This window comes from Salmo salar, chromosome 11 (assembly GCF_965601325.2).
Source record: "Salmo salar chromosome 11, fSalSal1, whole genome shotgun sequence".
Lineage (NCBI taxonomy): Eukaryota > Metazoa > Chordata > Actinopteri > Salmoniformes > Salmonidae > Salmo > Salmo salar.
In genome coordinates this window covers 89,899,414-89,922,831 of record NC_138301.1, presented here as the reverse complement: position 1 = coordinate 89,922,831, position 23,418 = coordinate 89,899,414, and the positions used below count along the sequence as shown (strand labels likewise).

At 42.8% G+C, this 23,418-nt stretch overlaps 1 protein-coding gene across 4 annotated transcripts in view; it reads left to right on the top strand.

Moving 5' to 3' along the window:
• The first annotated feature begins 8,370 nt into the window (after nt 1-8,370).
• LOC106563138 (netrin receptor UNC5D) overlaps nt 8,371-23,418 on the top strand; it is a 343,811-nt gene continuing 328,763 nt past the window's right edge. For 2 of the 4 annotated variants that reach the window (XM_082958137.1, XM_014128393.3), the window contains exon 1: nt 8,371-8,705. In XM_082958137.1, the coding sequence (XP_082814263.1) occupies nt 8,621-8,705 (85 nt within the window). In that variant the 5' untranslated portion in view covers nt 8,371-8,620. The remainder of the gene's footprint in view (nt 8,706-23,418) is intronic. The other 2 variants (XM_014128394.3, XM_014128391.3) reach the window with 1 other exon arrangement.

The following is a 23,418-nucleotide window of genomic DNA, read 5'->3' as shown; positions in this document are numbered from 1 at the left end:
AAAAGATCGCATAATTTCGTTTTTTTTTATCCTTCTGAAATTTGGGACTTTGTCAAGCAACTAGTTACTGACAAAGAAAAACATGTAATTTACCATGATCTCTATGTTAAAATGGAGTAATGAGAAATAATCTCTCGTGTATACCAGTTGTACTGAAAATGTGGACTCAATATTATTAATGGAAACAGGATGCAGCTGAGCTCAATTTCGAGACACTCCCCAAATTTGATCGTGTCTCATCGCTGCAACTCCCCAACGGGCTCAGGAAAGACGAAGGTGGAGTCATGCGTCCTCCAAAACATGACCCGCCTAACCACGCTCCTTAACACCCGCCAGCTTAACCCGGAAGCCAGCCACACCAATGTGTCGGAGGAAACACCGTTCAACTGGCTACCGAAGTCAGCCTGCAGGCACCGGCCCGCCACAAGGAGTCACTAGGGCACCGTCATATAGGACTCCCGGCCACAGCCGGTTGTGGCACAGCCCGGAAATGATCCAGGGTCTGTAGTAACGTCTCTAGCACTGCAATGCAGTGCCTTAGACGCTGCGTCACTCGGGAGGCCCAGATGTTTTTTAAATCCATTTTACAATAAGGCTGTAGCGTAACAAAATGTGTAAAAGGTCAAGGGGCCTGAATACTTTCTGAATGCAGCGTATATATACACTACCGTTCAAAGGTTTGGGGTCACTTAAAAATGTAGTTGTTTTTTAAAGAAAATCACATTTTTTGTCCATTAAAATAACATCAAATTGATCCGAAATACAGTGTAGATTGTTAATGTGGTAAATTACTATTGTAGCTGGAAACGGCAGCTATATCTATATAGGCGTACAGAGGCCCAATGGCACATTGTGTTAGCTAATCCAAGTTTATCATTTTAAAAGGCTAATTGATCATCAGAAAACCCTTTTGCAATTATGTTAGCACAGCTGAAAACTGTTGTCCTGATTGAAGAAGCAATACAACTGGCCTTCTTTAGACTAGTTGAGTATCTGGAGGATCAGCATTTGTGGGTTCGATTACAGGCTCAAAATGGCCAGAAAGAAATAACTTTCTTCTGAAACTCGTCAGTCTATTCTTGTTCTGAGAAATTAAGGCTATTTCATGCGAGAAATTGCCAAGAAATTGAAGATCTCGTACAACGCTGTGTACTACTCCCTTCACAGAACAGCGCAAACTGGCTCTCACCAGAATAGAAAGAGGAGTGGAGGCCTCGGTGCACAACTGAGCAAGAGGACAAGTACATTAGACTGTCTAGTTTGAGAAATAGACACCTCACAAGTCCTCAACTGGCAGCTTCATTAAATAGTACCCGCAAAACACCAGTCTCGATGTCAACAGTGAATAGGCGTCTCCGGGATGCTGGCCTTCTAGACAGCTGGGCCGTTAGTGCTACAGTATATCACCGCGTTTCTCAATCCATTCCTCTACTGCAGCACCTTGAGCATTTTCAGGTAAAAGACAAATGATCCTATTGATCTCACATATGGCCTATTTTTTTTTACTTTTGCTTTGATCTAGATATAGCATGAAATTATTGAAGATGTACAGTAAAATAACTACTGTGAAAATGACTTGGAGACAGCTAATATTACATAATTCTGGAAGCCAAGATAGAAACGTTTATCTTGTTCAGTCATGAAAATTTCCCCACAAAGTACACCAGGCAGTCTGATTTGCACTGGACCATGACATGAATACAGGCTTTATTTGAGCGTGAGCACAGGTTGTCTCACTCATCTATTAAAATAGATAATTTCCCAGTGTGTTGAAAGTCAATCAGCACCTGTCTTTGTTTCATCGCCCAATGAAATAGTTCTTTGCCATCTTCTCCGCTATCAAAGTGCGAGGGTTCTTATGTTCCATCTGGCGGAAAAGTGATACCTCAGATCATCTCCAAAGTGTCTCTGTTGCAGGTGTGTCTTCACAGATAATCTGTAAAGCTTCAGCTGCAAATTAACCATGAGAGTGAGGCGTCTGGCTTATTAGCCACACCTAACACAACACTGAGAGCACTCCATGAGAGCCTGTTCATGGCCTCTGTGGAGGCTGCAGTGCATTTAAAGGAACAGTGTGAATCCATATTCAAGGCTGGAAAGAAAATTTAAGCTGAGGCCTTGGGTCTTTCAAACAAAACGTAGTACTTCTAAACATGGGAGCCCACCGAAAAATTGCAATGAGACATGAAATAGAAGACTCAATGCACCGCTTGCACAATAGGCACTGGGTGAGGAGTTTGTTTTGGAAGTGGGCAAAGGACAAATAACTTAGATTAAGTGTTATGAGTACTCTGATAAAGGCTATAACCCCACTTTCTCAGAAGACTATAGGCTTATAGTTGTGGCACAAAGGATGAGTGGGTTAGAGAAACACTACAACCACCACATGTTAAGTGCATCCTTTGTAAATCATGTCTTTGTTCAAAGTCAATGACACATTTCAATGGATGCTTTACTTTGATTCCAAATCACACTTTATTGTCTGTACATATTCAGCAGTAAAGGATCAAGCTTATTTTTTAAATCGGGTCCAAACGCTAATGATAAGCAGATAGCCCAAATAAGTTGTTTCACAAGTATAGCTAATAGGACAGGATACTCCAATTACCAGACCCACTCCAGTCAATTATGGTTGTCAGGACCCGCCTAGCATCTACTTGAAAGAGTTCCCCGACCAACCAATGGAGGAAAAGTTTTTTTAAAGACTTCAATCACACTTTCATCTTTCCTTCATGGGAAAATAATTACTTAATCACAGACCAGATCACCATGCTATTCAGTTATCCACTAGTAGACAATGTTGCTTCATGTTGATTAGCCTAACCAAAGCAAACTGTCTGCAATGCATTGTGTAAATTTCATACGGCACTTTGGGCGGTACCATGCTTTATGACGATAAGCAATCTATGCAATCTATGCTATCTGTAGAGATGTTCTAACTAAACTCTAAGTGCAATTTCAACTCCCCTAAAATATGCACGCAATAACACACTGTTATAACTGAGTGTTGACGGGAATAACCGCACACCTCCGGTGATGTGAGAAGCTAGTGGTTTGTTTACCTCTTTAAATATAGATCTTGTTGCCTATGGACAATGTATACCTTCAAGTTAACCAACATTATTTATTTTGATAGGCCTATCTACCAGAGGTTTGTTTAAACCAACAATGTTCTCAGACTGACAGAAAGAGTCACTCACATCCACTCAAAGGCCCCTTCTAGGGGTATACAGTCTTTCCACATCCATTTGGAAGGAACTGGTGTTTATCACAACAGGGTGCACGCATTAAGGTCCTGCCAAACAGCTTTGACAAGGCTGTGTTACCAACTTCCTCGTTTCCTTATTTTTAAAATAATTTTTTCACCTGCTTTTGCTGTTAGAAATCAGATAAAATGGAACATTAACAAATGTGTTTTCTGATGTAATTTTCCTGCTGAGTCTGAAAGGACTGCCAGGCTGAAAACCCACAGAAAGAGTTTGACATTGACCAGAGGGAGTGAGAGGAAGATGTGCAGGGGAGAGTGGTAGACGCAGAGGTGGGGTGGGAGCCTTTCAAAAACACATGTCAAATTTGTATTCATATTTTCACAGGTTCATACCACCTTTTCACATGTGAGGAGAACAACATGTTTTCACCTATTGTGAATTGCAGTTTAACGGGAAATGTGCAGTTTCACATATTAAAGCGTTCACATGTGAAAATCGGATATGTAGTTTCACATGTGAAAAACATTGACATGTGAAATCTAATTTTCACATGGGAAAGTGAGATTTTCACATTTTTAACATGTGAAATCGCTAATAATGTTATTCTCCTCACATGTGAAAAGATGGTGTTATGTTGCAGTAGCAATGTTTCCACCGGTGGAATTAGGGTGACCACATCTAAAAAGCCCAAATTTGTCAGTGCTTGAATCCATAGGGCAGTCTATGGATTTGAGGGTGGTTACATTTCTCCAGCCCCATCCCTTAGCTTTTTACCGAAACTGGCAGGGAGAATGTTTGTGGATGTTTCAATTAAAGATTGCTGCTTTAAACACCTTTAATAGAGTAATTGTGTTATATGATGCAATCCTTTAGTGAGTCAGTTCGTTTTGTGCCATTAATGTCAAGCAAAAAGTTGAGAACAAAATTCTTAGTATTGCAAAAAAATACATTTTTGGGGGTGTACTTTTCCCCCTATTTCGTGAGATATCCAATTGGTAGTTACAGTCTTGTTTCATCCACCCTACGGACTTGGGTGAGGCGAAGGTCGAGAGCCATGAATCCTCCAAAACACCACCCTGCCAAGCCGCACTGCTTCTTGACACACTGTTTGCTTAACCCGGAAGCCAGCCACACCAACGTGTCGGACGAAACTTGCAGGGGCCCGGCCACCACAAGGAGGGACAAGGAAATGGGACAAGGAAATCCAAGCCGGCCAAACCCTCCCCTAACCAATTGTGTGCCGCCTCATGGGTCTCCCGGTTACGGCGGGCTGTAACACAGTCTGGGATTAAACCCAGGTCTATAGTGATGCCTCAAGCACTGCGAAGCAGTGCCTTAGACTGCTGCACCACTCGAGAGGACAAAATAGTGATATTCAAAGCAAAACATCAACCCAAAATATTGTAAGGAAATAATTTTGAGATTTCACGTGAAAGTTTTTAACATGTGAAACTGCAAATGTCAAATGTGAAACTGCAATTAATCTAATCTTAAGTGAAAACATTTTATTCTCCTCACATGTGAAAAGGTGGTGTTAAACTCTAAATTGAATACATGTGAAAATATGGTTTCACGTGTAAAATGTATGCTCAATATGTGAAAACGGCTATTGCAAATTTGCCATGTTTTTTTTGTAATGGAGATGCCTGCAGTATGTCGTTCTGACAGCAGCTTGCCGTCTCTGGCCCTATCCTCAGCGGCAGGCTAGAAGCGATGTTTACAGCACCAGTTACGCCTCACTTGAGCAACGTTGTCAAGCACTTAACCCCACCTAACAGGCTGACCTCCGATGAGGACCCTGGGAAATAAACTATTGAATCTTCACTGAATAGGGTAATTGTGCCTGAGAAGTCAACTCACATTGATTTACATGTAATACAGATGCGGTAGGTTCTCTATGGCATTTAGGTTCTCTGTGGCGTTGTTGTTTTTGTTGCTGCTATAGGAAATTGTATACATCTCTAGGCTAATGTTGAACATTTCACATTATCATAGCTATTCAATGTCAATCCACTCTGTGGAGCATTAGTCCATGAAGCGGATGGGAGATGTTTGAGATGTGAGAGAGGCTGACGACGTATTGTATTCTGCACAATAATGTGTACTACTGTATATACCAATTACCTCTGTATATACCAATGCTCAATCAAAGTGGTATGTTAACACATAATCATGTAATAGATGGTGTGCCTAGTAGGTGTGCCCAAGGGCTAGCGGATACATACACACACACACACGTATATAGACATGCGCTAGTGATGCTCGGATAAGCTGTTTGTTCACCCACACACGCCCACAATTGTTAATAACCCATCCGCAACCGCCCGATTATATGTGATGAAGTGAAAATCTGAGGATGGCACCTGACCATAACCCGCAAATATAGAAAATGCGCAGTAGGCTACAGTCAGAGACAGCAGAATGATTTTTTTGCCTCATTTAGATATGTTTCTGCTTATAATTTCAGATATTTTGTCAGGCTATTTGTTAGTCAACTTGTCTATAATTAGATAAATGCAGCTTCTCTTCTGTCATTATGTGTTCCCCTAGAAGACTAAAGAAACCCTTGCTCGCCAGAATACATTAATAAATCGATAGAATGAATGCTTTAATCTAGTTGATATCAGTAAAGTTTTCTACATTTCTACTTGTTTTGCAGAGCAAATGTGTTTAGGGAGAGGAGAGAAAATTCAATAACAAAAACAAACGTGAAATTTTCTGCACAAAATTGCCAACTGACATTAGTTTGACCAGTTGTAAGGAAATACAAAAATGGTGAAATCGACCCAACATGTTTCTGATAAGACTTCAGTTCAGCTTGGATGCATATTTTATGTGGTTGAAATACTATCTGCTTTTATGATGCTAATAAAGATAGCACCTATACAGACCATCCATAGCTGCCAGTAGCGGTGCATGGATAAAAGCACTGGGGAAGCCAAGACAGAAAAAAAGCATATTATAACCTATGTGTTGTGATAATTGTGTTGTTTGCTCTATAACCTGTTAGTTCATATAACTTGCCACTGTGCTATATAGGCCTAAGGCAGAGACAATAAGAGAGACAGTGGCAGAATAAATTTGACCACGCCTTTGTTTCATCCCAAAACCAGGGGAGTAACCTCTATCCGGTGAAGTCCAAAAAGCATATTGCTTGTTACAAACAGTTAAATGACCTACAGCACGGTCAAGCAAGTTAATGTTTCCGACATTTTCGTACTACTGAACAACTATTGATTTAGAACCACGGAGAGTTTCCACAAGTCGCAAAGAAAACAGGAGCTGCCTCCACTATTCCAGCACTATTTCAACATTTCAACATCATTAAATCAATCATGCTTAGTCTAATACAGTCACAATCAATGTATGCTAAATATGATGTGGCTGTCCATGGTTCTGATTTATGTGTGTGTGTGTGTGTGTGTGTGTGTGTGTGTGTGTGTGTGTGTGTGTGTGTGTGTGTGTGTGTGTGTGTGTGTGTGTGTGTGTGTGTGTGTGTGCGAGCGTGCATCCGTGCTTCTACATCTGCATTGCTTTCTGTTTGGTGTTTTAGGCTGGGTTTCTGTACAGCACTTTGTGACATCGGCTGATGTTAAAAGGGCTTTATAAATACATTTGATTGATTGATTGAATTAAAAACATGTTGAAATGCCAATATCTTCCTCCTCCTCTCTTTCATGTTGACAAAACGGTATATGACTCTGTCATACAGTACACGCTTTTAGCTTTTTGTTGTCCTAGGCTACCTGACTAAAATTATTGCTCGCTAGCCTAACTTCCTTTCATGGGCAACGATGAGCCAGCTAGTTAACATTAGCTCACTAGCTACATATTGAACTTCCATTCTCTCAGGCCAGGGGCACAATGTATGAATTTATGGTTAGATCAGAACCTCTGTTATAATCATTGGCCAGTACAGAGAAGTACGTAAAACCCCAAATATGAATCTCTATCTCCATCCATGGCTAATTTAGGAAAGGGACAATTTTTTCTAGCAAGATAGCCACCGGAGGACGATGTCAATGACGTTTCACTTTTGATGTGATGTGATTGGTGTGAAGACAAATCCAAACTGGCTTCCCTTGACTCTTTTTTTTTGGTGCACCAGGACCATTCATCTTTGAGCTCACTCAGTTTAGCTTAATGATGATTGGCTATTATTTTATACATTTTTCATCAAGGGAGGACAAATGTTCGCTACACATAAAGAGACTGAGGGGCACTTTTTCACTCGCTCTGATGCTTTCTCTGGTGAGATATTCAGCCTCTTACGAATTGAAGGAAAATTATGAATCACAGAGAGACAAAAGATAAATTATTGTATATGTTTTTTTCTTTTGTTCTTGGTCAATGTTTTGTCAAAACGTGACTTCCCTTTGCATCCATGATTACACGCAGCTGCTAACTGCGGATTCGCATTCTCTCAAGATGCTGAAAAAATATGTATCATATTTCTCCACTCCTGTTCCCGAGTGTATCATTTTACTGCAAGAAATGCTTAATTCTGACAGTTGGCTACAGTTCCCTTGAAGTGCTATAGGCCTATTTGAAGTATCCATATTGTGACTGTCGAATTTGTAGCCTATAGCTCCTCAGAATCATCAGTCTGTCACCGCCTCTGCCTCTGCGGAGGAAGGTGGCGGCATTATGCTTCACTTTTCTGTCCCTTCTCTTTATTTTATTTTTCTTTATTTTATTTCACTTCCTTCTTTTCTTCCTTTGTCAAGAAACAAAATCATACATAGACATACACCAATGGACTCTTTACTTTCAACTCTCCATTTCGCAGCTTTCTCTTATTGAACTTTTTCTGCAAGTTCCCAAAAGCATTTGGTGATTGGTGTGGTGCGCGTACTCTTAGGCCTTGAAGACCTAAAGTTTAGGCTTACAGACTAATGACAGATAGCCTAAAAATAATAAAGGAAACACCTCAATGTAGCCTATATATAGATATTCCACAATAATTATACGTGTATGGTTTTTATAATGCATTGCTTTCTCTTTATTCAACCCACCTGCACACGATATTTAATGACCTTAAAAGCCCACCCCGCGCGAGTTATGAGTCAACCCGCGCTAGTGTCTCTCTCTCTCTCTCTCTCTCTATCTCTCTCTCTCTCTCTCGTTCTCTGCCCCAAAGCTGAGAGCTATTGGCTTGCACGCCTTAATTATTTCACTCTCTCTCACACACAGTTTTCCCGACCGCCGACACACAGACACCGCGCTCCATCTGTCTGTATTGTGAAGCAGAGATGCAGTCGCTGTTCGCCATCCTCGGCGACAGACTGGCCCTGTGTAAACGTTATCAGTGCAGGGTAACCTGTTACTGGTGACAGTCCACGACGACAAATGTATGAGACCCTCGCGCAGCATACCCGGGTCAGATTGGGAGGAAGACGACCGGCGCAGTGATGGGACAGTTTTCGGGGGTATGCGACCGGAGTTTGGTCATCCTCTTGTTTCTCGGTTTGCAGTTCCCGGCCACGGCGGCACGAGGTAAGAACAGTTCAGAATGTGTGATTTTCGTTTTTGCCAGAACAGCTGTGTGTTGTGCAAGTGCAGGAATTTGCACTTGCACTATAGGCTAGTCAGGGTGTGTTCTATGGTATCCAATCGCACAAACTAACTGTACTATGCTAAACTTTGTCAATATTATTTTGGTATTATAAACATATTTTAAATGTTTCCCCTTCTTACGTCAACGTCCGCAATTATAGAACACCTATCGTATGCAAAATAGTTATAGGCTACAAATAATGTATCATATCTGACCCTAGGCTAATTATCTTAGAAAAAAGGGTGATTTGCTGTCCCCATAGAACCCTTTTTGGTTCCAGTTAGAACCCTTTTTGTTTCCATGTAGAACCCTCTGTAGAAACGGTTCTACATGGAACCCAAAAGGGTTCATCCTGTAACCAAAAAGGGTTCTTAAGGGTTCTAGATAGCAAATTTGTTTAAGAGTGTGGGGAGTAAGACAATAATGCAGTGTATTCTGTCGGCCCACAACGCAGAAGGCAGACGCGAAAATAAATCATACAACAATATTCAAGACTGGTTGTTGGTCATGATCCAAATGTTTCTCAGCGATAGACGCCTTTTGGCTTTTGAATTAAAACACATTGATTGTGCACCGCGGAGAACCGCTCGGCCAGTTCTTCCATGCGTTGACATGTGTTGCTGTGATGGTCTCTCCGGGAGAATGATGGGTTCACATCCCAAAACACTGCTCTTCGACATAATGCATAGTCGCTAGTGACAGCTCAGACATATTGGCTTGAGTTACACTTGTGCTGTTGGGGTGGCAGGTAGCCTAGTGGTTAGCGCGTTGGTCCACTAAACAAAAGGTTGCTGGATCGAATCCTCGAGCTGACAAGGTAATAAAAAAAAAACCTGTCGTTCTCCGTCGGTACAAGGCAGTTAACCCGCTATGTTGTTGTAAATAAGAGTTTGTTCTTAACTGACTTGTCTCCTTAGATAAATTGTATTTTCTTTTTTAAACAACACCTCGTTGGATAATTAAATCATGTGTTACAATACTATTCAGGTAGTTAGGCTGTTAGGCACGATTCAACTCCTGCTCATGCTCCCCCCCATCACATGCTCCCCTCCCTAACTTGACCTCTTAACTCATAGCCTATCATGTCTTACGGTCATTTGCAAGTCAATTACCAAATTAGCCATAAGGATTTTATTATTGCATATGGAAATAAACTGAACCTGAGTAATATAAATATTAGATTAGGGCTCTATTCAGCTTCAGAGGTTTAGCTTTTTGAGGCTGATAGTGTGAGGTATTCTACGTGTATTGGGAGACGGAAGTTCATTAATAAGGAATTGGACCCATCTCCATCCTTTTAAGCTTGTAAATAACCCTTGTCGTTTTCATTCTTCCCCCCTCTGTCGTTTTTCTCCTCATTCTTACTCTCTTGGCACCAGAAGCTTCAGAAACCTAATGCATTTTGTTGTTCTACATCCCACTAGAGGACATTGATATCTCCAGACCATTGATAATCTGATCAGAACCTATGTATGCTCACCCAGCCTTGGGTGATAATATCCTAATGCCGGTTTCCGACCATGTGATATTCTGTTATGTGTACTTATTTCATGATCCACTATATCAGAGACACAATTGCGACATAGCCTGCAGGTGTATAGTAAATGGAGTGATCTGAGTATTGGGGTTGAGGAAAGAAAAGAGAGACACAGACACACAGCACCAGCGGCAGGATTGACAGTGCCGTTTGATGTTTCAGTTGCGACTCTCGCCATCTGATATGGAGAGAGAAAGAGAGAGAGGGGGGGGGGGAGAAAGAGAGGGGCAGGGAGATAGAGATATGAATAAAGGGCTACGGAGAGGAGTCATCTGTGGGAGAACCCATGTTTTATTTATCCCAAATATGTCATCCCGTCTCTCCAGCCACCTCTTTGATTTAACTGACATTTAACATGAGAGGAATTCATGAACTCAATATGGAGAGGATGCATGGGATTATCCAGGATTTTTTTCTTCTCCTTTTTTTGAGAATGTCAAATGAAATCAAATTATATTTGCCACTTGCACCGAATACTATTGGTGTAGATAATGATAAGAGTAAGAATAAAGAACAGAGTAGCAGCAGCATATGATGAGGGTGAAAGTGTGTGTGTGTGTGTGTGTGTGTGTGTGTGTAGTGTATGTGAATCTGTGTGGGTTCTGTGTGTCAGTGTAGTTTGTGTAAGTGAGTGCCTGTGTATATAATGTGTATACCTGGGGTCTCCAACCTTTTCTAGCATGAGAGCTACTTTTAATGGCACAATCTGCTCATGAATTTTTTTCCTAGCTTTCAAATTGGCACTCTTTGTATTTTCCCAAATTCCTCCCTCTGTTTTATTTTTCCTGGTTTAGGATTCTGTCCTAACAACACAGTCAAACACCCAAGCTAACTGGCAAACATTGACTAGCTTGCTAGCTACTTCCAGACACAAATGAGAGAACAGCTCACTGAACATTTTACTCGCCATAGCTAGGCTGTTTATATATTATCTAGAGCATTGGTGACTGTAACTGTGCTGCCGGGAATATTTACGCTTTTTTGCCAATGTTTACTGACACCGGCCATATTCAATGGGGGTTGAGCGTTTGTAAATTCGTCAGTTATTCTGCGCTCTAGCACACTCAGACAAGAGTGCTCTGAAATTGCAGTACATAGCCAGAGCGAATTTACCAGCCAGGTCTATCAACAGTTGTCACAGTGACATTATATTGAAATGGTTACTTGCATAGTGGTGTCTTTTGTTAAGATATGTAGTTAGCTAGCTAGGTAAACAATTAACCATAATCCTTGCTCGTTACTACCCTGCATTAGGCTATAACTAGCAAAGAAAATGGCTCTGAGATACGAATAATAAGATCATACACGCAACGTTAGCTAGCGAGCCAGCCAGCTAACGTTAGCTAGCTAGCTAACATTACACTTTAACTTGAAATAAAATAACTTTCTGTCAAAATTAGAAACGCGTAATATCTGAAAATGTAGCTAGCTAGAATATCTTACCCATTGTCACGTGTGCTCCCTCTCCGGCCTCTAGGTCACCAGGCTGCTCATTATGGTGCACACCTGTCACCATCGTTACGCGCATCGGCATGTCGTCAGACTCACCTGGACTACATTTTTATTTAACCTTTATTTAACCAGGTAGGCAAGTTGAGAACAAGTTCTATTTTACAATTGCGACCTGGCCAAGATAAAGCAAGCAGTTTGACACATACAACAACACAGCTACACATGGAGTAAAACAAACATACAGTCAATAACACAGTAGAAAAATAAGTCTATATACAAAGTGAGCAAATGGAGGTGAGATAAGGGAGGTAAAGGCAAAAAATGCCATGGTGGCGAAGTAAATACAATATAGCAAGTAAAACACTGGAATGGTAGATTTGCAGTGGAAGAAAGTGCAAAGTAGAAATAGAAATAATGGGGTACAAAGGAGCAAAATAAATAAATAAATACAGTAGGGGAAGAGGTAGTTGTTTGGGCTAAATTATAGATGGGCTATGTGCAGGTGCAGTAATCTGTGAGCTGCTTAAAGCTAGTGAGGGTGATAAGTGTTTCCAGTTTTAGGGATTTTTGTAGTTCGTTCCAGTCATTGGCAGCAGAGAACTGGAAGGAGAGATGGCTGAAGGAAGAATTGGCTTTGGGGGTGACCAGAGAGATATACCTGCTGGAGCGCGTGCTACAGGTGGGTGCTGCTATGGTGACCAGTGAGCTGAGATAAAGGGGAACTTTACCTAGCAGGTTCTTGTAGATGACCTGGAGCCAGTGGGTTTGGAGACGAGTATGAAGCGAGGGCTAGCCAACGAGAGCGTACAGGTCGCAGTGGTGGGTAGTATATGGGGCTTTGGTGACAAAACGGATGGCACTGTGATAGACTGCATCCAATTTATTGAGTAGGGTATTGGAGGCCATTTTGTAAATGACATCGCCGAAGTCAAGGATCGGTAGGATGGTCAGTTTTACGAGGGTATGTTTGGCAGAATGAGTGAGCTGCTTTGTTGCGAAATAGGAAGCCAATTCTAGATTTAACTTTGGATTGGAGATGTTTGATGTGAGTCTGGAAGGAGAGTTTACAGTCTAACCAGACACCTAGGTATTTGTAGTTGTCCACATATTCTAAGTCAGAACCGTCCAGAGTAGTGATGCTGGACGGACGGGCAGGTGCAGGCAGCGATCGGTTGAAGAGCATGCATTTAGTTTTACTTGTATTTAAGAGCAGTTGGAGGCCACGGAAGGAGAGTTGTATGGCATTGAAGCTCGTCTGGAGGGTAGTTAACACAGTGTCCAAAGAAGGGCCAGAAGTATACAGAATGGTGTCGTCTGCGTAGAGGTGGATCAGAGACTCACCAGCAGCAAGAGCGACATTATTGATGAATACAGAGAAAAGAGTCGGCCCAAGAATTGAACCCTGTGGCACCCCCATAGAGACTGCTAGAGGCCCGGACAACATGCCCTCCGATTTGACACACTGAACTCTATCAGAGAAGTAGTTGGTGAACCAGGCGAGGCAATCATTTGAGAAACCAAGGCTATTGAGTCTGCCGATGAGGATGTGGTGATTGACAGAGTCGAAAGCCTTGGCCAGGTCAATGAATACGGCTGCACAGTATTGTTTCTTATCGATGGCGGTTAAGATATCGTTTAGTACCTTGAGCATGGCTGAGGTGCACCCATGATCAGCTCTGAAACCAGATTGCATAGCGGAGAAGGTGCAGTGGGATTCGATATGGTCGGTAATCTGTTTGTTGACTTGGCTTTCGAAGACTTTAGAGAGGCAGGGTAGGATAGATATAGGTCTGTAGCAGTTTGGGTCAAGAGTGTCCCCCCCCTTTGAAGAGGGGGATGACCACAGCTTCTTTCCAATCTTTGGTAATCTCAGACGACACGAAAGAGAGGTTAAAAAGGCTAGTAATAGGGGTTGCAACAATTTTGACAGATAATTTTAGAAAGAAAGGGTCCAGATTGTCTAGCCCGGCTGATTTGTAGGGGTCCAGATTTTGCAGCTCTTTCAGAACATCAGCTGACTGGATTTGGGAGAAGGAAAAATGAGGAAGGCTTGGGAGAGTTGCTGTGGGGGGTGCAGTGCTGTTGACCGGGGTAGGGGTAGCCAGGTTAAAAAGCATGGCCGGCCGTAGTAAAATGCTTATTGAAATTCTCAATTATAGTGGATTTATCGGTGGTGACAGAGTTTCCGATCCTTAGTGCAGTGGGCAGCTGGGAGGAGGTGCTCTTATTCTCCAAGGACTTTACAGTCTCCCAGAACATTTTTGAGTTTGTGTTGCAGGAAGCAAATTTCTTCTTGAAAAAGCTAGCCTTGGCTTTTCTAACTTCCTGTGTATATTGGTTTCTAATTTCCCTATATATGTAATTCCCGTTGGTTCCTTCCCTAGGCGTCATTGTTTCTGTGTCATGTCTGTGCGTTGTTCGTTTTTCTTGTTTTGTATTTAGTTGCATTTATTTATTAAAACACTCACTTCCTGAACTTGCTTCCTGACTCTCAGCGCACTCATTACTCCCATTTACATCATGGATGGACGCTTGTCCCTCACGGATGGCATGATTGCCCTGCGTTTAGATGTAATCCGGAGACAGGTGTTTTCTCCATCTCCTTAGCTGTCATACTCTAATTCCACTGAATTCAAAACTCGGTCCTCCAGAAAGTGGAGAGCACCACTTACAGTGGCTTGCGAAAGTATTCACCCCCCTTGGCATTTTTCCTATTTTGTTGCCTTACAACCTGGACTTAAAATAGATTTTTGGGGGGTTTGTATCATTTGATTTACACAACACTTTCAAGATGCAAAATACTTTTTATAGTGAAACAAAAATGAAATAACACAAAAAACTGAAAACTTGAGCGTGCATAATACTTTTAAAACTGCTCCAGCTCCTTCAAGTTGGATGGGTTCCGCTGGGGTACAGCAATCTTTAAGTAATACCACAGATTCTCAATTGGATTGAGGTCTGGGCTTTGACTTGGCCATTCCAAGACATTTAAATGTTTCCCCTTAAACCACTTGAGTGTTGCTTTGGCAGTATGCTTAGGGTCATTGTCCTGCTGGAAGGTGAACCTCCGTCCCAGTCTCAAATCTCTGGAAGACTAAAACAGGTTTCCCTCAAGAATTTCCCTGTCTTTAGCGCCCTCCATCATTCCTTCAATTTCGACCAGTTTCCCAGTCCCTGCCAATGAAAAACATGGGGGGGATGTTGTTCTCAGGGTGATGAGAGGTGTTGGGTTTGTGCCAGACATAGTGTTTTCCTTGATGGCCAAAAAGCTCAATTTTAGTCTCTTCTGACAGAGTACCTTCTTCCATATGTTTGGGGGAGTCTCCTACATGCCTTTTGGCGAACACCAAACATGTTTAATTATTTTTTTCTTTAAGCAATGGCTTTTTTCTGGCCACTCTTCCATAAAGCCCAGCTCTGTGGAGTGTACGGCTTAAAGTGGTCCTATGGACAGATACTCCAATCGCCGCTGTGGAGCTTTGCAGCTCCTTCAGGGTTATCTTTGGTCTCTTTGTTGCCTCTCTGATTAATGCACTCCTTGCCTGGTCTGTGAGTTTTGGTGGCTGGCCCTCTCTTGGCAGGTATGTTGTGGTGCCATATTCTTTCCATTTTTTAATAATGGATTTAATGGTGCTCAGTGGGATGTTCAATGTTTCTGATATTTTTTTATAACCCAACCCTGATCTGTACTTCTCCACAACTTTGTCCCTGACCTGTTTGGAGAGCTCCTTGGTCTTCATGGTGCCACTTGCTTGGTGGTGCCCCTTGCTTAGTAGTGTTGCAGACTCTGGGGCCTTTCGGAACAGGTGTATATATACTGAGATCATGTGACACTTAGATTGCACACATGTGGATTTTATTTAACTAATTATGTGACTTCTTAAGGTAATTGGTTGCACCAGATTTGATTTAGGGGCTTCATAGCAAAGGGGGTGAATACATATGCACGCACTACTTTTCCGTTTTAAATTTTGTAAATGTTTTGAAACAAGTTATTTTTTCTTTTCGCTTTACCAATTTGGACTATTTTGTATGTCCATTTCATGAAATCCAAATAAAAATAAATTTAAATCACAGGTTGTAATGCAACAAAATAGGAAAAATGCCAAGGGGGATTAATACTTTTGCAAGGGAATGTACACAATCCATGTCTCAATTACCTCAAGGCTTAAAAATCCTTCTTTGACCTGTCTCCTCCCCTTCGTTCTACACAGATTGAAGTGGATTTAACATCAATAAGGGATTGTAGCTTTCACCTGGATTCACCTGGTTAGTATATGTCATGGAAAGAGCGGGTGTTCCTAATGTTTTGTACACTCAGTGTATGTTGCATGAATTCATAATGGGAATACAATGAAATCGAAAAATTATTTAATTCCTACTCTTACAATTTCACACATTTTCAACATATACTGTATTTACCCCATTCTATTTTTGACAAGCAGTTCCCTTATTCCACCACTTGGCACTGCTGTTGTCTCCTCTTCACGACTGTGCAGTTGTGTGTGGACCATGTTAAGACTTAGTGATGTGGACGCTAAGGAACTTGAAGCTCTTGACCTGCTCCACTACAGCCCTGTTGATGTGGATGGGGACGTGCTCTCCCCTTTCTCCTATAGTCGTCGATCAGCTCCTTGGTCTTACTGACGTTTAGGGAGAGGTTGTTGTCCTGGCACCACACCGCCAAGTCTCTGACCTCCTCCCTGTAGGCTGTTTCATCGCCGTTGGTGATTAGGCCTACCACCATCTTGTCATCAGCAAACTTGATGATGGTGTTGGAGTTGTGTGTGGCGACGCAGTTGTGGGTGAACATGGAGTACAGGAGGGGACTAAGCACACACCCCTGAGTATACCCCGTGTTGAGGGTCAGCGTGATGGAGGTGTTGTTGCCTACTCTCAGCACTGAGGGCCAGCCCATCAGGAAGTCCAGGATTCAGTTGCAGAGGGAGGTGTTCAGTCCCAGGGTCCCAAGCTTGATGATGAGCTTGGAGCGGACTATGTTGATGAATGTTGAGTTGTAGTCTATGAACAGCATTCTCACAAAGTTATTTCCCCTCTTCTAAAGGTGGGAGAGGGGCAGTGTGGAGTCCAATAGAGATTGTGTCATCTATGGATCGATAGGGCGGTATGCGAATTGGAGAGAATCCAGGGTTGGGATGATGGTGTCAATGTGTGTCATGACCAGCCTTTCAAAGCACTTCATCATTACAGATGTGAGTGCTACAAGGCGATAGTCATTTATGTATGTTACCTTGGTTCTTGGGAACAGGGACAATGGTGGTCATCTTGAAACATGTTGGGATTACCGAATGGGACAAGGAGAGATTGAATATGTCAGCGAAAACATTTGTCTGCTGGTCTGCGCATACTCTGAGAACGTGCTCTGGTTTTCCCCTTGGCCTCGCATCTGCTTCATCGGACCACTTCCGTATTGAGCGTGTCACTGGTATTCCTGTTTGAACTTTTGTATGTAAACAGAAAGCAGGAAGATAGTGTAATGGTCTGATTTTCCGAAGGGAGGTCTGTATTCAGAATGTGGAGTATATACACTATATATACAAAAGTATGTGGACAACCCTTCAAATTAGTGTATTCCGCTATTTCAGCCACAACCGTTGCTGACAGGTCTATTATATCGAGCACACAGCCAAGCAATCTCCATAGACACACATTAGCCTTACTGAAGAGCTCAGTGACTTTCAACGTGGCACCGTCACAGGATGCCTCCTTTCCATCAAGTCAGTTAGTCAAATTTCTGCCCTGCTTGAGCTGCCCCGGTCATCTGTAAGTGCTGTTATTGTGAAGTGAAAACGTCTAGGAGCAACAAAGGCTCAGTCGCGAAGTGGTAGGCCACACAAGCTCACAGAACGGGACTGCCGAATGCTGAAGCACGTAGAATGTAAAAATCATCTGTCCTCGGTTGCAACACTCACTACCGAGTTCCATACTGCCTCTGGAAGCAATGTCAGAACAAGAACTGTTCGTTGGGAGCTTCATGAAATTATTTTCCATTTCCGAGCAGCCGCAAACAAGCCTAAGATCACCATGCACAATGCCAAGCGTCGGCTGGAGTAGTGTAAAGCTCACCAGCAATGAACTCAGGAGCAGTGAAAATGCGTATTCTGGAGTGATGAATCATGCTTCACCATCTGGCAGTCCGACGGATGAATCTGGGTTTGGCGATGCCAGGAGAACGCTACCAGCCCGAATGCATAGGGCCAAATGTAAAGTTTGGGGGAGGAGGAATAATGGTCTGGGGCTGTTTTTCATGGTTCGGGCTAGGCCCCTTAGTTGCAGTGAAGGGAAACGTTAATGCTACAGCAGTCAATGACATTCTAGACAATTCTGTGCTTACAACTTTGTGGAAACAGTTTTGGGAAGGCCCTTTCTTGTTTCAACATGACATTGCCCCGTGCACAAAGTGCGGTGCATACAGAAATGTTTTTTGTTGAAATCGTTGTGGAAGAACTTGACTGGCCTGCACAGAGCCCTGACCTCAACCTCATCGAACACCTTTGGGATGAATTGGTACGCCAACTGCGAGCCAGGCCTAGTTGCCCAACATCTCTGCTCTGGTGACTGAATGGAAGCAAGTCACCGCAGCAATGTTCCAAAATCTAGTGGAAAGCCTTCCTAGAAGATTGGAGGCTGTTATAGCAGCAAAGGGGAGACCAACTACATATTAATGCCCATGATTTTGGAATGAGATTTTCGACGAGCTGGTGTCCACATAGTTTTGGTCATGTACTGTATGTGGAGCAATCATGACACAATTTTCTGTATTGCATGCTTTCAGGGGCACTATTTTGGGTGGAATTGTGTCTCTCCTGTCCCCATATGCCTCTCTCTGCCACATTGCTTGAATATGGCCAAAATTGGCAATTGCGACAGAGCAATAGCGTTGTGACAATGCAGCTCTGATTTAATTACTTTCCATGAGTATGAACATTTTACATGGAAAGTCAGCCAAACCCCTCAAATTAAACTAATCTAATCAAAGATGTGACTCACTCGGGGTGAATTGGATTGAAGCACGATGGAGAAAGGTTCCCATTAATTATGGTAGGAATAATATGTACAGACGCAATATGTAGATACTGTATCAACCTGTTGTTTTCCAATTTAGATCCACACATTTTTAAACCCCCAATTTCATTACATGAGAAGAGTCCTTTTCTTTACCAGCGGGACACCAACCACCTTACAGTACACAAAATGTTACAAGGCCTACTCAGTACCATCATGATAAGATGATGGACTCCAAGTCCAGCTTTAGAGATTTTACACAGTTACTGCAAAAACATCTTCATGAACCATACAATTTCCTTTTGAAATATATGTCAGGCAGTTACGTTATTAGTATTGGTTAATTTCAAGATGAGGTTGTAGTTTACACCCTGATATTAGGCTAATTATAAACTCCTCTATAGCCCGTTTTTAAAGCAGTGTGTGAGTGAAGGGTGTTTCTATGAAATAAACAGTAATTACATATATTAAATTAACACAAACCTGAAATTAGTCTTTCCATATTCTGATGTTGACACAAAACATCCTAGAACCAAATTGCACAAGAACGTGTGTGTGTGAGTGCGTCTGCGTGTGGTCTTCCCTGGTGCCATTGGCATTGGATTGAATGTACTGTAGCAGAATATTCAGTGAGGACATTGTGTTGGAATGACAATAGGATTCAGTGTGTGTGGATTAATACAGAATCTTGCTTGTCGTTGGATTTGTTTCTCCGTGGGGTATCTTTGAAGGCTTAGAGGAGCTGTTGTCATTACAAACCTCTGCTGTGACCCCCCTCCTCACTGTTTTGGTGTGTGTGTGTGTGTGTGTGTGTGTGTGTGTGTGTGTGTGTGTGTGTGTGTGTGTGTGTGTGTGTGTGTGTGTGTGTGTGTGTGTGTGTGTGTGTTCACTCCATTAATGATCACTTCAATGTAGGGTTTACCCCAATTAGTTGACTGGTTGATTGTTAGGCTGTTGGTCGACCGACATTGTTTTAGTTGAGCAGTAACAAATATATATACTGTGGGCCTAGACTTAAAGACAATTTATGCTTGATCTTAAAATGGGTTCAGAGGCTCCATCTGGAGGGTGTGACGCAATTGTGGAGTCTCCAGAGGCATGCAGAGGCCAAATCGAGCTCCATACCGCATCGCCATGTGCCTACCAAATTTTGTAACAATGTGGAGGGCTCTATATAGCTAATTGACATGATTGGTTGACGGTAGGTGGGGGCAGTACATCCTTTATAAACATTAACTCACTTCCTTGACAACAGCTCTGCACTGCTCCGCAAAGCGCGATAAGTATGAATGCCCTGACTTCTGCTCAGGCCATATCACGGTAAATATTGCATGGCCAATTGCATGGCCGATACAGAAGTCAGATTGACCAATGCACTTCTCTCCAGAATCTCCTACCAATTTGTGCACATTCAAATTGTTTCATAACTTAATTGTGTGAATTGTTTGTGTTTGATTGTAAGTGTATATCAATTCCCCATTACATATATCACCAGTTTTACATGTACTGTTAATTCCTATAATTTCTAATATACAATGTTTGTTACTTTGGTTACGGTAATTTCTGTTAATACATTCAATATTATTATTCCAGTCTTCCCATTGGAGTGGACACATTGTTTGCAGAGTGCCCAACCTATGCTACACTTGTGAGTAACAAGTGTTTGTTTATGTCATTCCATTTACGAGTTTTGTCAATTTAGTCATTGTCTTTTGTTTGGAGCGCTCCTGTCAATGTTGAGTAAGGATGCGCACGCATAGAAGTAGGCCTATAGGCTACCTGGCCTGCGCGCAAATGTAGACATATAAATGCACCCATTTGGGGATCTGATAGTATTTCTGATTGGCTTAACTCACCACCACTAATGACCTGTGGAGCGTCTCAAAGTAATGTTTTCTTCACCTCAAACAGCAAGCAAACAAAGTCTGTTTTTTTGTTATTTTGTTTTTAGTTTTTTTCACCCCCTTTTTCCCCCCAATTTCGGGAGAGGTGAAGGTCGAGAGCCGTGCGTCCCCCGAAACACGACCCCGCCAAGCCCCACTGCTTCTTGATACAGTGCTCGCTTAACCCAAAAACCAGCTGCACCAATGTGTCAGAGGAAACACCGTACACCTGGCTACCGTGTCAGTGTGCATACACCCGGCAGCCATAGGAGTCATTAGAGCGTGATGGGACAAGGACATCCCAGCCGGCCAAACCCTCCCCCAACACAGGGCCAATTGTGTGCCACCTCATGGGCGATGCAGTGCCTTAGACCGCTGCGCCACTCGGGAGGCCCAGTATGTTTTTACATCCATTGAGAATTATAGTAGTTCCTCAATGTACACTGCTCAAAAAAATAAAGGGAACACTTAAACAACACAATGTAACTCCAAGTCAATCACACTTCTGTGAAATCAAACTGTCCACTTAGGAAGCAACACTGATTGACAATAAATTTCACATGCTGTTGTGCAAATGGAATAGACAACAGGTGGAAATTATAGGCAATTAGCAAGACACCCCCAATAAAGGAGTGGTTCTGCAGGTGGGGACCACAGACAACTTCTCAGTTCCTATGCTTCCTGGCTGATGTTTTGGTCACTTTTGAATGCTGGCGGTGCTTTCACTCTAGTGGTAGCATGAGACGGAGTCTACAACCCACACAAGTGGCTCAGGTAGTGAAGCTCATCCAGGATAGCACATCAATGCGAGCTGTGGCAAGAAGGTTTGCTGTGTCTGTCAGCGTAGTGTCCAGAGCATGGAGGCGCTACCAGGAGACAGGCCAGTACATCAGGAGACGTGGAGGAGGCCATAGGAGGGCAACAACCCAGCAGCAGGACCGCTACCTCCGCCTTTGTGCAAGGAGGAGCAGGAGAAGCACTGCCAGAGCCCTGCAAAATTACCCCCAGCAGGCCACAAATGTGCATGTGTCTGCTCAAACGGTCAGAAACAGACTCCATGAGGGTGGTATGAGGGCCCGACGTCCACAGGTGGGGGTTGTGCTTACAGCCCAACACAGTGCAGGACGTTTGGCATTTGCCAGAGAACACCAAGATTGGCAAATTCGCCACTGGCGCCCTGTGCTCTTCACAGATGAAAGCAGGTTCACACGGAGCACGTGACAGACGTGACAGAGTCTGGAGACGCCGTGGAGAACGTTCTGCTGCCTGCAACATCCTCCAGCATGACCGGTTTGGCGGTGGGTCAGTCATGGTGTGGGGTGGCATTTCTTTGGGGGGCCGCACAGCCCTCCATGTGCTCGCCAGAGGTAGCCTGACTGCCATTAGGTACCGAGATGAGATCCTCAGACCCCTTGTGAGACCATATGCTGGTGCGGTTGGCCCTGGGTTCCTCCTAATGCAAGACAATGCTAGACCTCATGTGGCTGGAGTGTGTCAGCAGTTCCTGCAAGAGGAAGGCATTGATGCTATGGACTGGCCCGCCCGTTCCCCAGACCTGAATCCAATTGAGCACATCTGGGACATCATGTCTCGCTCCATCCACCAACGCCACGTTGCACCACAGACTGTCCAGGAGTTGGCAGATGCTTTAGTCCAGGTCTGGGAGGAGATCCCTCAGGAGACCATCCGCCACCTCATCAGGAGCATGCCCAGGCATTGTAGGGAGGTCATACAGGCACGTGGAGGCCACACACACTACTGAGCCTCATTTTGACTTGTTTTAAGGACATTACATCAAAGTTGGATCAGCCTGTAGTGTCGTTTTCCACTTTAATTTTGAGTGTGACTCCAAATCCAGACCTCCATGGGTTGATAAATTGGATTTCCATTGATTATTTTTGTGTGATTTTGTTGTCAGCACATTCAACTATGTAAAGAAAAAAGTATTTAATAAGATTATTTATTTCATTCAGATCTAGGATGTGTTGTTTAAGTGTTCCCTTTATTTTTTTGAGCAGTATATTTTAAAAATCTTTCCAGTTCTCTCCCTTTCGATAACCATTCAGCGTGAAATGGAAAAACGTCACGCTCTGATCCAGTGAAAACGTCATAAAATAGGCTTACATGATTACTTCTTATCAGTGCTTGACTTTGACTGAAATAAGTTCTGGTACTCACTTTGGGTGCCTGTAATGTTTATATCTAGGTGCAGGAGCTCCACAATACCTTTTAGCTAATATTCTATAAGAGCAACAGGAGCTCAAGCAGTACAACATTGGAGGTGCCGGTACTTGGCTCCGCTGAGCTCCTGCCCAAGTCAAGCATTGTTTCTTATCCCTTGCGCAAATAACAAACAGCTGTGTCTGGCCAGAGCTCACTGGCGCTGGAAACTCTGAGGGGACAGAATATTTAATACAATGTTGCAAGTTCGCTAGTGCAAGCCTAGGGCCAGACCCAAGTTAATAGTTGATACAATGTTTCAAGTTCATTGCAGACAGACCATGTGTAGCCAATGTGATTTATGGGATATTTATTTTTATCAGGATATTTTCTACCTGCAGGCTGAAATGTTTTTATTTGTTGGATTTTTTACATTAGTAGTTGGCAATGGCAGTAGAAGTTACTTTTTAGGTTTTTATCATTTTCATTTAGATTTGAATAGAAGTCTGATTAACCACATGATATTGCTCAATTAAACTGAACCGTTTCACGAAAAATTGCATTTGAAAACCATAACTGGCACCCAGATCCGTA